General features: G+C 43.1%; 2 protein-coding genes across 3 annotated transcripts in view; one reads left to right on the top strand and one right to left on the bottom strand.

Moving 5' to 3' along the window:
* Positions 1-1,064: 1,064 nt before the first annotated feature.
* On the bottom strand, positions 1,065-5,219 carry LOC119387544 (coiled-coil domain-containing protein 124-like). The gene is made up of 4 exons (XM_037654968.1): positions 5,077-5,219; positions 4,677-4,845; positions 3,460-3,613; positions 1,065-1,348 (listed from the first exon to the last, which is right to left on the bottom strand). The coding sequence occupies exons 2-4, from the start codon at positions 4,830-4,832 to the stop codon at positions 1,080-1,082; spliced, it is 579 nt and encodes a 192-aa protein (XP_037510896.1). The 5' UTR covers positions 4,833-4,845; positions 5,077-5,219; the 3' UTR covers positions 1,065-1,079.
* A 180-nt stretch (positions 5,220-5,399) lies between these two features.
* LOC119387545 (GON-4-like protein) overlaps positions 5,400-20,925 on the top strand; it is a 41,981-nt gene continuing 26,455 nt past the window's right edge. For both annotated transcript variants that reach the window (XM_049413539.1, XM_037654969.2), the window contains exons 1-13: positions 5,400-5,693; positions 6,456-6,949; positions 7,428-7,583; positions 9,261-9,380; positions 11,316-11,435; positions 12,028-12,196; positions 12,410-12,526; positions 13,713-13,812; positions 15,607-15,763; positions 15,959-16,045; positions 17,768-17,948; positions 18,535-18,667; positions 20,061-20,232. In XM_049413539.1, coding sequence (XP_049269496.1) covers positions 5,633-5,693; positions 6,456-6,949; positions 7,428-7,583; positions 9,261-9,380; positions 11,316-11,435; positions 12,028-12,196; positions 12,410-12,526; positions 13,713-13,812; positions 15,607-15,763; positions 15,959-16,045; positions 17,768-17,948; positions 18,535-18,667; positions 20,061-20,232 — 2,067 coding nt within the window. In that variant the 5' untranslated portion in view covers positions 5,400-5,632. The remainder of the gene's footprint in view (positions 5,694-6,455; positions 6,950-7,427; positions 7,584-9,260; positions 9,381-11,315; positions 11,436-12,027; positions 12,197-12,409; positions 12,527-13,712; positions 13,813-15,606; positions 15,764-15,958; positions 16,046-17,767; positions 17,949-18,534; positions 18,668-20,060; positions 20,233-20,925) is intronic.

Genomic DNA, 20,925 nt, shown 5'->3' on the forward strand with positions numbered 1-20,925 from the left:
TGCGTCCACATATGTGGACGTTGCGCCTGAAGGGGATAATAGAAAAAACTAAGAACATAGGCAGTGACACTCACCCTTGCCCAAAAAATGGGTATAGACCGCTTGAATAAGCCCACGGCATGACCCTGTATTTCTCCAATGAAGGTAGATTAAATTGCTTTTGAAAATGGCAGCTAAGCATTTAGTTGAAGGAGGTGTGATCGAATCTTTAGTCTCAACTTTAAAAAAATCAAATCCAACGTGCATCTTTTTTCCGATAAATCGAGCCTGAAAATTGCCTGCGCGTGAAAACAAAACCGAGACTGCGTTGGCAACAGCCTCCCACCAGAAGAGCCAGATACAGTGTCATCGCCGTCACATAATGGCAATGGAGAACATTTTGTTACTTGTTCACATAATATGCTTTCGTGCGTGACTGAGCTGTGCACGTCGCATTTGTTCCATTGTGAAGCGCAATTGACGATGCGCCGCTGTTAGTATGAACGCTCACATCAAGGGAAAGCTATTTTGCATGGTCAAGATAGCTGCGTCGTGTCCTTTTGCGTGCTCTAGGCCCGCAAACAAAGGGAGGCGACCTTCACCTCTATGTTGGCCAGTACAGGTTTCCACGGGCTGAAAACACGAAAATACCTGGATCTCAAAGATGAGCTTTCTGACCAGCTGAAGCTAATCCGTGCGGAGAGAGCTTGTCTAGGTAACTGCCCTGGTTACGCATGTGATTGACAACTATCCAGAAGCGGTCTTGAAGCCAGAAAAACTGAATCACAGAAGCACATGAACTGCCATGAGAATAAATTTTCCATTCTAAGAAGGCGTACTGTCTCGCTCTCTGTACTTTTCTAATCATCAACCTAGAGGTACGTAAGCTTTTAATTTTGCACCCGCGAAAATTTGGTCGGCGTTAGACGGTATCAGACGGTTTTCTTGGACAGTATCGAAAAGTCATCATAATTATTTTTTTTTTATTCACACATTTGATAGTTTTCTTACAGAAAATGAAAGGGGTCAGAGTTAAAGGTGCGAGCATACGCCTGACTGATGCGGGGTCGGCGTAGAATTGTGTCGTATAACTGAGGTTTTTAATACATTATTTTTATAGGGATGTTGCCAGGACCAAACCGATTTGCAAAATGCAAACTGCAGGTCATCGCAAAACTGGGGAACGTAAAATTGAGGTACCACTGTACGCAGTACAGGTGAAAGAAAGTGAGAGAACGTATCAAAGCTTGCCTTAGCACAGCAATTGCTTCATCAACCGTCCGTGCTTCATTTTCGACAAAGACTCTGTTGATATTTTCTTCTAAGGGCTTCTCATGCAGCAGCATCTCCTGTGGGTCCTTTTGTGCCTCTGCAAGGAAAAAGCATAACTTTACTCTTACTAGCAGTTCAAATGCAACAGGAAACAGAAACACATGTCAATTTCAATATACACACAAAGCAAATGCACCTAAGAACAGTGTCTTCCTCATGTACCAATTTTCAACACAACACCCTCAAACCCATCCAAAACTTCTGGTGTCCAGTTCCTTTGGTACAAAAGGAACTTCGGCTAGCAGGTTGTATCACAAAATTCAGACATACTTAATTATCCCTAAAGGTCCTCAGACTAAAACGAGATGGAGGACAGACTAGTGTCGTATCCTGTGTGCTTCTCATTCTAGTCCTACATCTTTTAGCACTAGTTAAACATGATGTAGTTGACGTTTTAAATATGACAACACAATGTATGATCGCAGCTGTAGGCATAGCCAGAGAGCAGTTTGGAAAGGGTTCGAATTCCTCCAGACACTTTTCAGTTTGTATGTGTGTACAGTAGACACTCGTTAAACAGAACCTAAAGAGACCAATAAAATATGTACCGTTTAACAGGAGTTTCATTTACTCAGAGATGAACAGGGGTGCGGTATTCACGCATGGAACCAATCATAGCAGAGGCAGTTGTTTCGTTTAAGCAGCAGTTCCGTTTAAGAGATTTGCGTTTACTGAGAGTCTACTTATATACACATGGACATACTAACACACATACATATAGAGGTGTAAAACATTCCCTTCCCAAAATACAACAATGTCTACGCCCTTGACAGCAGCACACGTGTCCTTGGTAGTAAATTAGTTGACGAGAAGCAGAATGTATCTGCTTACCCTCCAGCAAAGCAATGAGTTCCGACAAATTTTTCTTTGAAAACACAATTAGAACACAACTTTTTGTTAGACCATAACATACACATGTAAGCTGAAGCATTCCCCATTGCAGACTCATCTGCCTCAGAATTAGGCATGAAAATCACTGCAACAAATGTGGCCATATAAATAAGTTTTGTGCCTCGAATAAATCTGCAGATACTGCCGCAAATGGAAAATGAGAAGTACAACAGTATTTTGGGCATGATTACCTTGCTTTTTGGGGGGTGGTAGGGAAGTAATCTCTAAGAAAAGGTGACATCCACAACAAATGGTTTTTTGCAATCATAAATGTATCTTAAAGCTTAGAATAACAGAAGTGCTCATTCTACAAAGACAGGGCACTTGTGGTGTCGTGACTTCTTTCTTGTGTCCGCGTTTGCACGCCCTGCCTTTTTAGCTTGGATGTATCCTTACATGAACATGGAACTATTTTCCCCTGTATAGTAGCAGTAGATAGGTTTTCCGTGTTGGCTGCAACCCACATATAAGCACAATAACATTAGAAGCATCATGAAATTAGGTTATCAAATCATATAATAATGAACAAGTACAGACGCAAAAGTACAGCTATAATTATGCGAGTTGTGCAGCTAGAAGAATATGTAACTTCAACAAAAATGTACCAAGATGGAGCTCAAGCTAGGAGGAAAGGCATAGGAATTCACAGTAGCACAATTTTCATCACAGCTCTCCTGCAACAACAACCTAAAAAGTTTCACTGGCTTACATTAAAACTGGCTGTGTGATATCTAGCACACCGTTCAAATGATCAGAAGCAAATTTCTTATGTTGGCAATAAGGTAAGAATTACATAAGATGCATATACAAAAGGAGGTCCTGCAGTTAGGAATGAAAGGAAGTGTTTGCAAGCATGAGATTCATTGCAATGTTTGCAGCCATGTGCAACGGTTTCTCAACTTATTAGTGGTTATCAATTTCACTTGCCAGATGTTACCCTGGACTTCCTTTGCGACTAATTCCGCTATTCCATTTCTGAATTATATGGTATCGCAAATGAGCGAGAATGAATTCAGACATGCCATACCACCAAGCCCGCATAACAACTTGAGTTAATTCCACTAGCTTTTTTAATATCGTAGGTGGCTGCAGAGCATGCAAATACAGCAACTAAAATAGGTTGCGAGATGCTGGCAACTGGGCAGCATCAACAGCAGTAGTTGCTCCATTAATCTGTACAAATGAATCGGTTCTTGCATTCTATGAACCACACACGCACATACAAACAGCCATTCACACTCATTCTGGCAAACTTACTCTGTTGCCTTTCGGCTAAGGCTGCAATGTCTGCTCTTGTGACTTTCTCAACTCGCGCTTTCACGGACTTGATGCTGTTCATCTCTTCATCATACATTTGCTTTAGTGCCGCCTTCTTCTCGAGCTGCTCCGGTTTCTTCTTGTCTCTCTCCTCCTAGAAAACAGACAAACACCGTGTTGCTGTAACATTCTGTAGCAATGAAGGTTGCATACAAACATAGGGAAATAAGAGGAACATGAACCCAAAGGTTGAGACATGCAATTGCAAAGGGGCAGGCTGGAATTTGGAACTCGCCATGATGGAGAGCGTGATCTTCAACTTTCGCTGCTACCACCATATTCGTTGCTTCATTCAAGAGCACTGCACAACCACTAGATAGCGCGCGAATTGGCCAGGCTGCAAAGGGTCAGTCATTACGCAAGCCAACATGCAGGGTTCGGTTCCTGCAGGCGGCAAGTTATCCTTTCGTCCACTTTACTTTCTTCGCATTCATATCCTAATTACTACAAATAGCATCCCCTATACTTTCCATGGCATTATTGTCTGTTAGTTCTCATTAACATGCAGGGTGTAAGTCAAGCGTCCTGCAATTGTGTCCAGAATAGATGCACGTCGCTTATCCTGTTGCTTTTGTGTCTTCGCTTGCAGTTATATCCTTCCTTTTCTGGCGTCAATAAAATTAGCACCAGCATGCGCAGGTTGTCGTTTTTACAAGCATTTGAAGTAGCAACAATAAACAGGCTTCGACTGAACACTGCGTATGTTTTGTTCCGTGCTCACACTAGCAGAGTATGGTAGCATGTAGCACTGAATCTGCGAAGTAGCTTACACCACAGCAGCAGCATGCAAAAGCTCGTAGTAACAATGATACGTATGCGGCGCATTAATGAAATATTGCCTTTCTCATTAGACTCGGTTGTGGAACAGCTTGCGATTGAAAGCTTACGCATTCTGACACCAGTCAAAGAAGAGCTGTCGGCGATGTTGCGCACTGGCGTCAGCAAATAAAACCGAAAGCACCAATGCGGGTGCCTTACAGCAGAGCACATATCAGGCGCAATTATGACACTGTTACGCTCAGTGTTACAAATCGAGCCATGTGTTACCCTGTCGTAATTACGATAACTAGCATAAGCGAATCGGCGTTCTAACAGCTAACAACGATTAAGAAGGATGAACCAATAGTTCGGAGACAGTCCCGAAGGGAATTCCTTACCTTCCTTTGTTGTTTCCTGGCTATGTGCTTGTCATCGTCCGCCCAGAGGGCTTCCTCGGCTTCTCTTATTTTCTTCTCCTTGTCAGCTATCTTGACGGCTTCCTTTTTAGCGCGAGCTTCGGCTGACTTCGTGTTGGTGCCAAATTTTTTCGGCATTGTAGATGGATCGCTGCGAAGAGGCAGCATGAAGGACGATTAGAGCTCATTACGTAACAAAAGGAAACAAAAAGTAAGACGCAATACACAGTTCGTCCTTAAAACGCGCCCGCTGCTTACATACAATCGTTACACAAACCAAGCACGGATACGGAGTAATCATGCACACGAATCACGGACTGCTCGAAACGTAAGGCAAAGAACTGGAGCTTTTCATTGTCACTCTGACACTCTCTGAGCTTACTTGGTGATATGGTAGTCCTGTTTCACAAACACCCGTAAATTGTACTTTGTTAAACGAATAGAAGGTGCTAAATTTACTGAGATCTAATGAGTACGCCAATCATGATGTCAACTCAACCAACTCGACTGCTTCGACGCACCAACTATGGAGTTTACGACGCTAGCGACGCCCCTGCGGTGTGCAATTATTATCGATAGAAGCTTTGTTATTGAAATATAAACAACGCCGTTATTCCCACCATAAGGTTTCCTATTATTATGGAACTCTATAATTTCTACTAGTCATCACCCCTTATTTTTTCTAGTTTTATAGGTGGCGCGACCGTTCCCAACACAACACACAGGGAGAGATTCTGCAAGTGACGCGAATATGTGTTCGAGTCGCGCGAAACACAATTATTCGCGTTTAACATGTGTGTGAGTTTTGCGTTCGGCCCAGGATTTACACCTGACGCGTGTGCATCACTGATCATTCGCCGATCAAAGTCGAATAGCTCAAGTATCGCGGTAAAACCACGATTGGGCGCCCGGCGTCGGACGCGCCGGTCTAAATCAGAATGCCCAACATTTCCGACGACAGGCCGCGAAGAACGACAACGGGCGGCCCGTCAACACCCGGTAATTATTAGACGGACATCGCAACGCACTTATTTGAGCGTTGCATGATGTGTGTGAACTGCTAGAGTGTTTCAAATCGCTGCCTTACAGAGCGTTGTCAGCTGCTCGGCCGACAAGAATTGGCGCGAGTGTGTTTGTCTAGGGAAATTCTGACTCGTTTCCGGTATTTTGTAAATTGTAGATCATGCTGCGGTGGCCGCAGTGGAGGTGCTGTCAATTAAAAGGAAATCATGCGCCTATGTCGTTCTTGTGTAGGTCTTAGTGTAGTTCTAAATCTCGAGCTTAATGCAGCTCCACTACCGTGAAACCTAGAGAAGTGTGTAGCACGGGCAACCCAGCGATTGCCGTGACGCTTGCCACCGCCTCGGCAATCGCGCGCTTGCCGAGGCGGTGGCGCCCTCTCTTGCGCTGCGCGGGTATCAGCCGGATGTGTCAAGCATTTTTCACGATGTTACGTAAATTGTTGCGATTAATTCCTGGTTGTTTCTGCAGTTTATATTATTTTAGACTTTGTTTTATTTTGCACTAATTTTAAGCATTGTCAGCCTTGTTTTAAGCTTGTATTGACCACTGCGTGACCACACAATATGAGACAGTGGGTGGACGACAAGCCGGGCCCCTAAAGTGCTACGCACTTAAAATGCAACCGTGCCATGCGTCATTTCATTGCCTATGGTGAAATCAACATCATGTACAAGTTTAGGCGCAGTATGTGTCGCACGAGTTCTGGCACACATCGTAAAATTGATCACTTATTTGCAGAGAAAGCACAGGCTGAGAACCCACTCCCAGAGACACCGGAACGTCCGCCAACGCCTGATCCCTACCGCAGAAGCCCTGCCCTGGTCAGCACACCGCTTGTGATCTGTGAGCAAGATGCTTCGACTACTCCGGGCGGTGCTTCGGATGTACCTCCTGATGCCGAGTATGTCTGCATACCGTCTTCTGACGGCGAGTACCGCCTGCAAGAGATTAACTTCGAGGCTTCAAGTCCGCAACAGGATGGAGACAATGGTTTGGCAGAGTCCACGGATGCTGCGTTGGAAAGCAGCCCTGCCGATGCCACTGGCGAAGCCACGACGTCGACGGGTCAGCGACGCAAGCGTCCGAGAGAAGAGCGTAAGGGCAAGAAGAAACCAAAGAAGCCGAGAGCGGCTCCGGTGCCGGAGCCATGCGATACGGAACTGGACAAATTCCTGGAAGACACCGCCGAGAAGAACAATCTCACCGTCACGAATGTCAAGAACATCATACGGGTCTGGCACTTTTTTTTATTTTATTTATTGTTATAGGGGCGAGAATTGAATCAGAATTATTTGTCGAATCGTTCACCGCAGAAGATAAGCATATTTTGACACTAGTTCTTGTTGTACGTAGCAGCAGCCTTCACTGGGACAGCACAGTGATTCACAGGATACATTGATGGTGTTTGTATTTGTGACATGTGGTAGCCCAAACCAGTTTTCCTGCTGGTTGTATGATCAAGTACTCCGACACCCATTGTCGGGGGATAATAATGGTGAGAGGTTTAGGCACCAATCTGGTTCTTGCTCCGCTCTAAAGTTCATAAATCTATATGTACATTCCGTTTATCTCTATTTTTAACGAGCACATTACTGGCTTTCATTTTGATGACATTAGGAAAAAGTTTTCAACTTGCTTAAATCAATGTAAAAGGCACTCCCACTTGGTGTTCCTAGTAGCGACTTATGTCAGTGCTGTGTTTTCTTCCAGAGGGTCGTGTCGAACAGCCGTGTCTTAGCCATGCTGCAGAACACAATGATTTCCCATGTGGCCGCTGAAGAATTAGGAACGGATCTCAGCTCATTGCCCTATGAGCCGAAGTTCACGAGGGCCAAGGCAAGGGAGATCATGGAGAAACAGCCACATGTAAGTAGGCAATGTATTGTATACAGTAATCTGCTTAAAGTGAGTGAGTTATGTTGGTTCGTTGCCCATTATTATTGACAGTTCGTAAAATCTCGCAATTTTTTCATCACAGTTTCCAGTTTCAAAGTCAGTATCATGACCCTCCTTTTATTGTGCCTGTAGTCGATACTGACACCTAACTCCAAAAAGAATTGCTTTGAACAGGCTCATAGGGCCTCTAACAACATTGCTAGTTCTGGGCGCACAAATATAGTTCCACATGAAAAAAATCCAGCCAGCTCCACATCGCGAACACTGTTGAAACAGTGAAGCCGAAGCTTATGCCCGTCATTCATAAGGCTATATCGTACTTCTATGTTTTTCAAGTCTTCCCTTCGCTGGCGCTTAGCTTCGCCCTCGCAATCGTGGACATCGCGGTTGGCTCGGCGATGACATTCCTATTCTCGCGTCAGCTTTCGCTGACGCTCACGTCGGGTGGCTTCTTCATCGGGAGAACGAGAAATGTTTGCCATTATGAAAGCGCGAACTCCTGAACACTGACACGCTATTTTACACTCCAATGCGCCTCACTGTCAGTCCGTCACCCCATCTTGGCGCGTTTCTCGAAGGTTCACCCCTCGACATCCTCCGCCCTCGCATCTCACAGTACGCTCGCGCCTCTCGCAGCACGCCCTCGGCTCTCGCCGCACGGCGCAGTGCTCCCCTTCCTAGCAAGCCTGACTCTCGCCACACTGCAAGGCCAAAGGCCACATGATCAGTTCTACGCTGACCCCGAACATGAAAGCCTCGACTAAGAACAGCTTCGCTGTTAAAACCGCTACTTGGCGGGAAACGAAAACCAAACGACACTTATTTTTCGGCCTTGATTACTACTTGCAGACAAAAGAACGTTTTTTTTTTTTAATCCTTGTTTAATCCGTCTCCTTTAAACATTACTCTTGTACAAATAAGGAATCAAGGCATCACGCAGGCCAGCAGTCATAAGGAACCAGCAGAACCTTCAGAAATTGCTATGAGAAATGAATTAGATATTCCGAGACTGTTTGAGGACTACTAAGGCAGCCAAAAATAAAACTAATGGTAGAGATGAGTAGTAAGCCTTGTGAAATCTCTGGTGGTGCCTGGCACTAAGATATGTATTGCATATTAAAGACCATTTTGAATGTTCAAACAGTTTTGAAGATTAAAGCTAGTGCATCCTTTTGTATGTGATATTCTATTCTATTACACCTACCTTTGTTGTGCACTTTTGCAAAATTTTATGCGTGTGTCTCACTTCAGGCATCGTTTGCTCTTCACTCCACAGCTCCATTAATTTGTACCAACTTAGCTTGTGCAGTAACCAGAATATTTTGGTGTGCTGGTCGCATAAGTCATGGCAACGAGGATCAGGTTATAAGGCTTCTTGCATGCTGGTTTTAAATATGGTGCTATTAAAAAGAAATTGGTTACAAAGAACCGCACATTGATAGCATGGGCATCAGGCTGTCAATGTGTATCTTCGTCCCCGTTCTTTTCACATCACAATAACTGCACGAGTATGTCTGACCGGCTAGCTCAAACAAAAAATCTTGGACGACTTGTTTAGCAAATTGCAAACTTTTCGTGCGAAAAGAGTGTTTAGCATAAATAGCACTCAGCTACACATCATGAATGCTGGTACTTGCACATGTGCAGCTCCTGTGGCAAGTCTCACCGATGAAGCTGTCCGCGCCCAGTGGCTCACAGCAGCTGCTTCAGCAGGAGTTCCCTGATGAGAGCAGCTCCGACGAAGAGTACCACCCTGCATCAGAAGAGGTACGTACATGTACCCTAACATCTGGCTTCTAATTGAATGTCGAAGCATTCGGGGCATTCTTTATGTTAAGACCTTCTTGTGTGTGTCTGTAGATAGAGTTTAAGAGGGGGAGTCTGATTTTTGGGGCAAAAAATTGCCCAACACGTTTGATTTTTTTGGAGACGCATAATCTCTCCAATTTTCATGCATGCTAGATCATTTTAGCCATAACAGCCTTTTATATCACATGATCTACCAATGGTATTTTGTTTTTTTGCTATTTTCCCTGTTTCATTTTTTTTATAACCTTACAACCTTCTGAGAAGTTTTTCTCTACTTTGGCACACACAATTTTGATCATTTTTGTCTTACTGAAAAGTTGAGTTTTTAGCGAGACCAATAAGGGGCCAAAGGTTGCTTTGGGAAGTTATCAGTTTTTAGAAAGGGTGTAATAAGAGGAATGCTCTTTTTCAGTCATTCAAATGAGAACTTTGAAGCTTCATAACTTTTGTCCTAAAAAGTCTAAAACCATGAAATTACTCTTGTTGCACTCATTGATATATGTAGAATCCAATGACATTTAATTCAGCAGGATCTAATGCTAGTTCATTAAAAATGTGATCAAATAAACATTTTATGAATAAATAATTTAAAAATAAATGGTATAGTGTACATAAAAACTGAGGTATATTTGATATGAGCACACGAACATACGTAATCACCGAAGTTTTCTTCGTCCTAGCTTAAATAACAAAGCACCTTACCCCTTAATAATAACTGGAGCGGTCAAGCTGTCTTTACTGTGTTTTTGGAGAGAGTGCTTGAGCATTGCAACTAAGCAAACAAATTGTGTGTTGTTTGTGATGATGAGCTCTAAATGCTATTGCTTTGTATTAGCATTGCGATACATATACTACAGCGGCAGTGAAATGCCTTTTTTAATTCCTGTGCTGTTTTCAGTGCCAGATAGAAAATTTGCATTTTACTGCAGTCTCTACCTTTTGCTATCTTTCTGGGCGACAATTGATCATATGTACAATGACAGGAGACTTGAGCCAAAAGAAATTACCTTGATAATAGATCAAGAACTTGGAAAGTCTTTCAGATATCATAAATAAATAAACATCCCAACACAGCTAAAAGCAGTTTTAAAACTTAAGAGTGCACTTCCCTCATGTGCTCACTTGTAGAAAATAAAACTGTTTTATTCACAATGGAATAATTCAATCAGAAAGTTCATCGATACACTGCAGTCCTTGCCGTACAATAACTTGCAATGCAACCAAGTTTACAACTGAGGGCGCAGGTTCATTACGTTGAGTTTCATATGCATAGCACTACACTGAAAGCACCAGTGTTCCCATGGCTTTAAAAAAAAAAAAAAATGAGATTAGCCTGCTCAGTGCTTTGTGCACCAAGCTTCTGCACTGAAAAACAAGACAAAGAGAGGCACACATGCATGATCACTGTTAACTGATTATCTGATTTTCATTTTTTTTTTTTTTAACACGGAAATGAAATCAGATGACGCTTATCTGTCACTGCTTACAAGAATACGTCAAAAAATTTAGTTCTTTTATTTTCATAAACATACATGAGGACTGTAGATCAGATCTTTTTTTTTTTGCAGCGATCAAATTTGTAGGTTTATTGGATCTTCTTGGTTAGCTTGTTTCATGCAACAACGCAACTTCCTCAGACAACAGCTTCCTGAGTTGGGTCAAAAGTGGTCCAGGCTGCCATGTGCCATGGTTGCATCGCCAGTGGTTCTCTAACCAACCATCATGTTGAACAAAATGCTTTATTTCAATGTGTTTTCTGGGACATGGTGTAATTGAAAATAATTTATCTTCCTCGTTCACCAGAAGCTCTGTTGTGCCGGTATGTCACTTTTTGCCACGTTACAGTTTGTGAATCGCCTCACAAGAACGCCTAGTGTCCGTTCTTTTATGTAGAGTGAAGACGACATCACAGAGCCACCCTCGTCAGTGGGATCAAGTGTCCCGTTCTCACCACCTGCTTCAGATGCCGTGCTGGACAGTCCAGAAAAGCAAGACCCCAGTGATGCAGGAGCTGTAAGTACATCGTCTGAGTATGCACGCATCGTTTTTGCCATAAAGCCTCGTATCTCCTGATAGTGGACGGGCAAAGTAGGCAACAGGGTTTTCATGGATCTGAAAGCATCATTTTCATGGACATGAAATTGGTGCAAAACTACGAATAATGTTATCTTCGCAGGCGTAGTATAGGCATAAAACAGGAGAGCTTGCATAATGCAGCAGGCTATGTCACTCAGAGAACCAGACTCTACTGTTTACACAACAATTGTTCACACTTGATGAAAAGTTCTGCACATGTTAAGAATTTGATTATCTGTTCCAGATGCTCCCTTTGTGGTTCTGATGGTAAAATTATGGTTACTAGGACGGGAACATCGCGTTACATTAACCTAAAAACGACTTCTGACACTATTTTATTTGTATTTGATTCAGTCTGAAACATCACCGGAGGTTCGTACACCCCTACCAGAAAAATCAGTTTGGTTCAATTGCAACACTCGATTCAATTCAGTAAATTAGTAAACAAAATTATAGCGTGACCATTCTATTCAGTGTTTTCATCCATTTTGATGTGGTTGGTTATTCATCCGAATATTTCCATGCGCAGGAGAGTGGTATCGCCGAGCGAACCCGCTCGAAGCTGCCGCTTCACGACACGCCCCTCGAGTGCATCGAAGCCCAGTTCATCGCTCCCGACATTACCACCGACATGTACGACACGGAGTGTGACGACGAGGAGTGGAAAGACTTTCTCGTCTCACTTGTAAAGCCTTTCGGTGAGGACACTTGACTAACAAATTGGTGTACACCATGCTGAAAGTGATGGTTATGCAAGGCAGTGCCTTGAGACTTGTAACACGGTTAGACTCTGTAGCTACTAGTTTACTGTGGTTGACTAATCCAGTCGCTAAAAGGCATGGCACAGTTCACTTCTCTTGGTCTGATGCAATATGAATCGAGTCAGTGATGCGTGCACACTCTCCTTGTAGAACAAGAAGATAACCACGAAGATGATGTAGAGGATCCTGAATACACCGTTCAGGACGAGGAAGAAGAGAACTTCGACTCTTGGGATGTTCGCAATGACCACGCTTGCAAGATACCTCGTGAGCTACCCTTTTTATTTTGTCTCTCTCTCAATGGATGTTGTAATGATAAGCATTTCTTGCACCCAGATCTTTATATTGTGTTTTTTTTAATAAAATTCATTGGCTTTGTTGCTTTCTTCACTTGCTTGTAAAATCTGACTGCATGCTTAGTTAAAGGGCTTTTAGCTAAACTCTATTTTGACATGTAATACTTCTATTTCTGGTCAGTCTTCCTACATTACCAGAACAGCACTAGTACATAATACGACTCTTTCTGAGAATGGACAGTAAGTGTAATTAATCAGTTAACTAATATTTAGCAGCACGACACTTCGGAGTCATTCTGGATTTTTATTTAGTATTTGGTTGTTTCTTTATGGTGTGCCCATAACAAATCTGACCTTAAGTAGAACTCGAAGTCGTCTCATGAGGTTAACTACATACTATGAAGTTAAGGCCTTAATAGGTTAACAAATTGACACTCCACCAAGCCTGAGGCACAGGCACCGCACAAGGCTTCAGCCAAGCATCAATCGGTGTGCAAATCCAATGTGTTTAATTGCAAGAAGTGCGACTGTATCAGGCATATGTACAAAATTCTTAAAAGCATTACTGCACCTCTTGCAATCTCACCCCTGAAAATGGGAGTCTGAAGGAGTCCAAAATGTGGTGTTTTTAGATAAACAATTTTGGTTTCGAGTTTAACTTTGTTGTCACAGCTAGGCAGATAGATTTCTTCAATATGTTTACCTTTGAATAACATTTGCTTTATATTTTGCTTTAGTGATTCTTCTATGTTACGTATGCATGTTTCGTGCCAAATATTTTTAAACAAAATACGGTTAAACCTCGATATGAGAAAGCTGGTGAAGTTGGCAATTTGCTTTCTTATATTTCAACATTTCATGCATAGTGCAGTCACCAATGAATTCGTTTTTTACGTGTAAGGAGCTGCCGAAAATGTTTTAATAGTAGGGCAGTGTGGACAAAACTTGTATCGATAACTTGAAAACATACTGAGCAGGTTAGCGCATTGTGTTGTCGTCTCCCTTACGTCCCTGTTTGTGGGTGCTCAGTATGTTTTCAAGTTCCGTTTACCAACACGCCCGAAAAATGGCAGTTGTATCGCTAACATCCAAAAATCTATTTTGTTTGAACTGAGAGCCTCGTCAAGCATTGTCTTTGGCCGTTATTTTGTTTTCAGAGAAAGAAGTGAGTGACTTGATGACTGAGCTCATGCAAGCAGCCACTCGAGAGCTCCTGGACAATGAGGAAGAAGAAGATGCACTGTTGGTTTCAGTAAAGTAAGTGCTTGTACTTTTGCCATTCTTGTGCCTGCTTGTACAGCTAGAAATGAACAGATGCATACAAGCTGGTTGCTTGCATTTAGTATTGCGTCACTGCTTTGCAACACGTGAAGAGTTGAGCTTAAAACACCCCTGACCGCCCCCTCTGCATAGCCCAGGGCACGTGTGAAGCAGCAGTAGTTTTGCAGCACAGCACCACGATGAACAGTACTATTCACTGTGTGTGAATCATGTTCTACGTTTTCCTCCTTTGATGTGTTCGCCCGAAGGAAAACACCCTTGGCACGAAGATGATGTGCTGACATGATCAGCCTTGCCGGAAATGACATGTTCCTACAAAGGGTTTCTAGTAGGGTTGTGCGAATATTCGAAATTTCGGATATTTTTCGAATAGTGTTTGCTATTCGATTTGATTCGCTCTGGAATTTTACTATTCGAACTATTCGAACTTCCCAAAAACAAATACAGTCAACGTCCGATTGAAAGTGACCCCTTCAGATTTTTAATATGCTTCACCTCATTACAATCTCGTATTGCGGCAAAGCTGCCTTTCAAGCTCCGTTAAGGTCGAACTTTGCCAAGACACAGTCAACGTCTGACTGGAAGTGCTCCCTAGATTTTCAATATGCTTCACCTCATCACACCCCGGTATTGCGGCAAAGCTGCCTTTCATGTTCCGTTACAGTCGAACTTTGCCAAGAGACAGTCAACGTCCGATTGAAAGTGGTCCCTAGATTTTCAATATGCTTCACCTCATCACACCCCGGTAGTGCGACAAAGCTACCTTTCAAGCTCTGCTATGGTCGCAAATGTACTAACTCAAGAAAACACTGGTTCCAACATGGAGATGAAAGATGTGGCAGAGATGGGGGCTCAATTAATGCTGTTTTGGACCTGAAATTTGGGCAGGAAGTGCGAAAAATCGGAAGCTGAAGCTTTTTAGCATCCAAAATTTCAGATGTTCTTGTATATCGACGTCTACGAGGCAGATTTGGAACTCCGGACTTGAAGGGAGCACACCCTTGTCTGCCACATCAGTTGGGCTTCCACAGAAGTTGAAAGAGGAGGAGAGGCTGAGGAAATGGCATCTTTGCCCACCACGTGTAAAGCGTTGTCGGCAACAATTTGGTTGCACCAAATCATGTACATAAATAGAATTGGTCCTCTACATTGCCTCATTCTTGATAAGACAACTATGTAACACGACCCTGCAGTGCTTCATCAACCTAGTGAAAAGAAACACTTTCATGTTGCTATCTCATCTCATAAGAATATGCTTAGGAATCCTCTCTAACTTTTTTTTCTGCAATTTCGCTTCGAAGTACTATTCAAAAAATATTCTAGAAATATTCGAGAAATATTCGATTCGATTCGCACTCACACCTCTATATTCGAATTCGCTTCGCACCCAAAATTTTGCTGTTCGCACAGCTCTAGTTTCTAGCTTGTGCCCGTGCGGATACACAGTGACAAGGACAGACAGTGCTGTGAGATTGTCTCACCATGCAGCATCATGTACTAGTAGTGCATTTTTCTGCTGTGTGACCTCTAGCAGAGACGACATCTCCCCTTCCTAGCTGCATATTTCAATCACCAGTCAGAGCAACTGGTGGGACTGTCTATACAATGTACAGTAGTCTTTCAAGAATTTAATCTCGGATAATGCAAAGCTACATCATAATTCAAACGAAGCTGCAATTATTCCTGGCTTCGCATTGTATGTTCTTTGGTTCACTTTAATTCACTTCTTCTGCGCTCTTTTTTTTTTTTTTTTTTTTTTCACTAATGCAGGCCATCCCCGTCCAAAACTGCCACTGCCACCGCGGCTGGCCTCGCAGACCAGTCGGAGGCTGACATATTTCAGGAAGCGACTGAGAGCGTGCACGACGAGATTCTCGCCCAACCCACGCCTCGACAGATACAGCAGTTAGAAGAACAGATGAGGATGGTAATATATGCACGCACGGTTCATTGCTGTGTGGCAGCACTCCAGAGTGCTGTAGCGAACTCTCAGTGACATTTTTGTGACTTGGTTCACCTCTTCTTGGTTCGAGGCTCAACAGTTCAGTGATTGTGCTGTAATATTTTTGATAATGCTTGCGTGTGATCTGATCGACCATTTCTGACACGCTTTACATTGCAGCATGTGCAGCTTTTGGCCCAGATGTGCTTGTTGTGCAGCAACAATGAACACCTTTCAAGCAATTTCGAAATGGCCCGGAAACTTTTGGTGAGTGTTACACGGTGCAGAAGAACAGCCTTTTGTGCTACACTTGTCTGAGTGCCAATTGTTTGAGCATAATTGGCGCGCCAATAAACGACATAAAAATGGAATCAGCATCTTATTCTTTTAGCAAGAAAAAACCTAACATGTCTTCGATTCTGGCAATAAGGAAGAGACGAAACTCGCAAACTTTATCTTTAGAGAATCAAACATTATTTACTTGGAGCTCTTCATCATTGCTTTTAGGCAGCACTTTGTCGCTATGAAAAACATGTCTTCCTCCGTAAGTCAACAGTGTATTTGATCTCCTGCATTTGTCAATAGACGCCTGAGCAATCGCAAATGGGATGGCAGCTCACACACAACTAGCCAGTGTGCTAGTCAGTGCTGCGATTCGTGCAAGTCCCTGGAACACTACAACGTGATGCTGCTAGCTAATAACTAAAAATAACTTCTTGTTTCAGTGTGAATTCATAATCAGACTGAAAGCTGCATATTGTAATCATGTGCTATGTTAGGCTTCTTTAGTGAAACAGAAGTGGTAGGCTTGGGGCTGGTGATTGAAGAGGGTTGAGAATTCGTTCTGAATGTGCTATCCCTGACCTTTTCCTGGCTTTGAATTTTCAACCCTCTCCAACGGCTCTCCCTAAGAGTACCACTCTTTAAAGGGGCCCCGCAACACTTTTTCAGCAAGGTCAGAAAAAGCTGCCGATCGGTAGCCGAGGCTCCCGAGAACATGCAAGCCTAACATTATAGCGCAGCACATGGCCTGGGATTTACAATAAATTCTCAAAGTCAGCTAAAAAGCGCTTCCTCTTTTCTCAACAAAACTGATGCTTATGGTGTGAATGCCATCGGACACACCATTGGCTGATTTGAACATGGCGCGCTCGGTAGTTACTGCGGCCGCCGCGGGAGGCCGTCACTTGCCCGCCCACGCGATCGCACTGAAAGTACGCTGCATGTTCAAAGAAAAAGAAAAAAGAAAAAGTGCTCAAGGTGACGAGGCACGCGTGATGTACGTTCTACCCTCGTGCCGCCCCTCCCTGCTTAGCTTCCAGTGCTTTCGTGGGGAGAGAAGAGAAAGCAAATACAGCGTGCGACAAATCTTTGTAACTCCGTTCGTACTGGACGGATTCTAAAATTTTTTGTGGTGGTCGATTTGTGAGGAAATAAGCTCCTTAAGTGAAGCCATTCCATGGCTACTTGGAAAAGTGTTGCAGGGCCCCTTTAAAGGTAAAGCTGACATTCACCCAACTGTAATGTGATGCTACCAAGAAAAGCCCATGCAAGTTACAAAGAAATTAGAACGTGGGGTTTAATACCCGAAATCAACACAGCACAGACTGAATAAGACGCTGTACTGTGGTGTTCCAGAATTACTTTTAACCACTTGGGGTTCTTTGATGTGGCCCTAATTACGAGTACACGATAATTTTGCATCCTACTGCAATCAGAATGCACCCACTGTGGCTAAGCTATCTTTTCTTGGAACCTGTGCGGATTTCTTTTGTGGACTCGGGTCTCCATTTGGAGGTGTCAGTTTTCGGTTTCGTGAACTTAGGTACTTCCACATTGTGCATTTTTGCTCATATAATGAGGAGGTGGCCTAGAAAACAGAATGCTATGCTGCCACCAAGTGCAGGGGTGTGATTCAGTCAACGCTATCATGGCTCACAAGGTTCACTGTTGAGCAGCCCTTGCCATCTGGATTAATTTTAATTGCAGAAAGAGCTGGGGCACTTTGCGGCACGGCCACTGCAGCCACCCGGGAAGATATCATTGTTTAACACGTGCAATCTTCCGCAAGCCATCCGGATGTTGGACAGCTTGTCCCAACGTCCCCCGGGAACGACACCAGCCAAGGCAACATCACGCTCAGCTGGTAAAAAAAAAATGAAGGGCCAAGGTCAGTTGCTGGGATTTTGCACGCAGTTATTTTTACTGGCTTAGCCATTCCTTCGCCTATGCATGTGTCCTTAGGAGTTTCACTTTTGTGACAGGTAAATGCATCTCTGTACACCTGTCTTTCTGTGTCATTTGTCGTAGACCTTTGCGATCATGCTGTAGACCTCTCAAGGTTTGCGTTGTGTGTTTTGAAATGGGCCTGTGTTTCAGAGTGCTCATCTTTGTCGCAATTACCCATTACATTTTGCAATACGTCTGATCTGGATCATTTTTGGCCATTACCGAAGCTAGTTCACAACAACGGCCAATACAGAATTGCTGGTGTTGTATCTGCTAACCTGGATTTGCACTGAAAGATACATTTCAGTAAAGTAGTAGTATGTACTGTGAATCTCTTTGCACATCAGCTCTGTCTTGAATGTTTTGCATGTCTGCATTCGCTTTTACTCTGCTAATGTCACCAGGAATAGTTTTTGCAAAATGCTGTAAATTTGTTAGTGTTCTCGTAATCCTTAATATAAAATACAAGATTTGTGAACAGCTTGAAGAAACTATAAGTTTTTTCCTCTTCCTCTCTCTGTGCATAGTACCGAGCCACGCACGAGACATACTGCTTGACAGCCCCGTGTTCATCTATCCGGACCTGCTGCCCATAAGTCGAATGTACAGTCAACTGCACGACCCTTTCAAGAAGGTCATCTTTTTCCCATCGGAGGACCAGTTGCGTAATGTTCTCTCATACGATCTTATGCACAGTAGCCTGCACCTCATTAGAGCACCTTGGAAATTCGCGCTTTTTATCGTACGAGGATGGACTGGGTACACACAAACTCTGAGAGCAACTGCGCTCTGCGTTTGTGTGTACTCAGTCCGTCCTCGTACGATAAAAAGCGCGAATTTCCAAGATGCAACACCAACTAGCCCCTGTAGCTGCTCTTATTTCATTAGAGCACAGTGATTGAATAGTACTGTTGAACCTGGACATATCGAATCGAGGACCACGAAACAGTTTCATTAGCATCAATAATTCGATATGAGAGCTATAGACCCCTCATAGCACACTTCACTGCGCAATAATTAGTTCTTTCTGCTATTAGTAAGCTTGATCGCATTACACAACTGTGTTGCATTGAAGCTTACTAAAGCAAATTTGTCATTATGGAGAGCAAATAACACCCTTGCTGCTTTAGCCATCTATGTTTTGAGACACGCACCACCTTGTTCATTTTTCCTTCATGGCATGCAATTCCTATCAAATTCATAACTTGGCAATATATCTGTGAAAACAGGGCTGTTTTGTCAGTATGAGTATTATTTGCAATTACAGAAGTGGTTGCTGTACTGCTAGGACAGGCACACTTGAAAGGGCATAGTGCAGCACAGTGATACATAATATTGAAAGTGGCAGTGAACATTCTATATATATATATAAGCATTGTACAGTGCTGTACTTTAGCGTGGGATTTCCGAGGGTATGTTACAGACAGTAACTTGATATTCCCTGCTTCGACTGCCTTTGCCATTCACCCAGCAGTGGTTAGTTGTTTTGAGAGATTATGATGACACGGCACGTGCGAATGCACAGCTCCTCACACGTGGTGCTTGAAGACGAGAGGTATTTATGGGGATTTCAGATGGTGAAATTCAACGTGCCAATCAAATAGTGCTGAATAATGATACAGTATTTCAGATTGAATGTTTATGTTTAAATTGCTTTTCCAAAGGAACGTGCTTATTACTCTACTGCACACCGAGGGCAAAAGAATTACAGAGAGGCTGGAATGGTACAAACACATCAGGGTAACCACCAGTAGAGCCAGAGGTCTTTAGTGTGTAAAGTGCTTACAGAGCAAAAACCTTAGCACGCTTTGTACAAAAAAAAAAAGTCAAAGCTACCTGCACACTTTTGAAAGGTTTACCACTTGTAGTTAGTAGTAGTTAACGAAAGCCATCTTAAATTCTGTGTCGAAATGGACAAGCCACAAGGTTTTACAGCACACATAGTTCCATGTATGGCATACCTCAAAAGTTTTTGCATGCAAATTGAGAGCGACTGCAGGTCTTGTTTCCATTGCGAGATGTGATCCTAGTGTCTGTTTTCTTTTCCCCGCAGTCTGCTAGCCTTGGGACTGGAGCAGTTTGTGCCTCCTCGATTCAGCTCCTTTTCAGTCGCTTACCTGCGTCTCATCCGAACATTCCTCCTCCCCGTTAAAACCGAAGTCCAGATCAAGGTGCACGTGAAGAACATCATTTACAAAAAGCTAGGCGATGAGAACCCCATCAAGGTGCGCTGATGCTTTCTGCTTTCTTGCTTTTTTTCGTAGCCTTGAAGGTATTAGTACGCTAAAGGAAAACATTAACCCTTGTTAGAGTGATAGAGTACTATTTGTCTGGAACTTCGTCAGTGTTATTTCTGTGCCAGTACACAACTTCTCTCTGTAGAAAACGATACCCAAATTGCCGCCGCTACTCCTTCATTTGAATTACCTGCACCCGATTGGGTGAGTTGATGTAATCCCCAGGTGACCCCCCCTCCCCCCTTTCTGCGACGCTTTTTAAATCGGCCAGTACTGACCCAACGCAGAGTTACCATTGTCTAAAATAGATGGCACCACTACAATCTTTTGTCGTTATTTTGTCACAAGAGTTCATGCTGTAAATGACAATTTCATTATCAGGGAAGCCCTGCCTTTCAATCTAGTGTTCCTTTAGTGCCCTCCTTGTATTCTCAATATACAATTACTGTTTAGTTTCACTTCAGTAATAAAAACTCAGATTGAAACTTTAAGTTCTCCATTTGCTCGAAAACAAATGTGCATACCCTGTTCTGTGAAATTAAAGGGGCCCTGCAACACCTTTCTTAGTTATATTTGGAATAGTCTCATTATTGACGTATGCCTCTTCACGAGTCATATGCCGCAAAAATTTTTCGAATCCGTCAAGTCTAAGTGGTGTTACCAAATTATAGAGATCACGTT

This window comes from Rhipicephalus sanguineus, chromosome 3, assembly GCF_013339695.2.
Source record: "Rhipicephalus sanguineus isolate Rsan-2018 chromosome 3, BIME_Rsan_1.4, whole genome shotgun sequence".
NCBI lineage: Eukaryota > Metazoa > Arthropoda > Arachnida > Ixodida > Ixodidae > Rhipicephalus > Rhipicephalus sanguineus.

Coding starts and splice junctions, on each gene's coding strand:
- LOC119387544 (XM_037654968.1), bottom strand. CDS start 4,832: ATGCCGAAAAAATTTGGCACCAACACGAAGTCAGCCGAAGCTCGCGCT. Junction 3,614..4,676: donor CCAGGAAACAACAAAGGAAG/GTAAGGAATTCC, acceptor TCTGTTTTCTAG/GAGGAGAGAGACAAGAAGAA. Junction 1,349..3,459: donor CTTAGCCGAAAGGCAACAGA/GTAAGTTTGCCA, acceptor TTTTCCTTGCAG/AGGCACAAAAGGACCCACAG.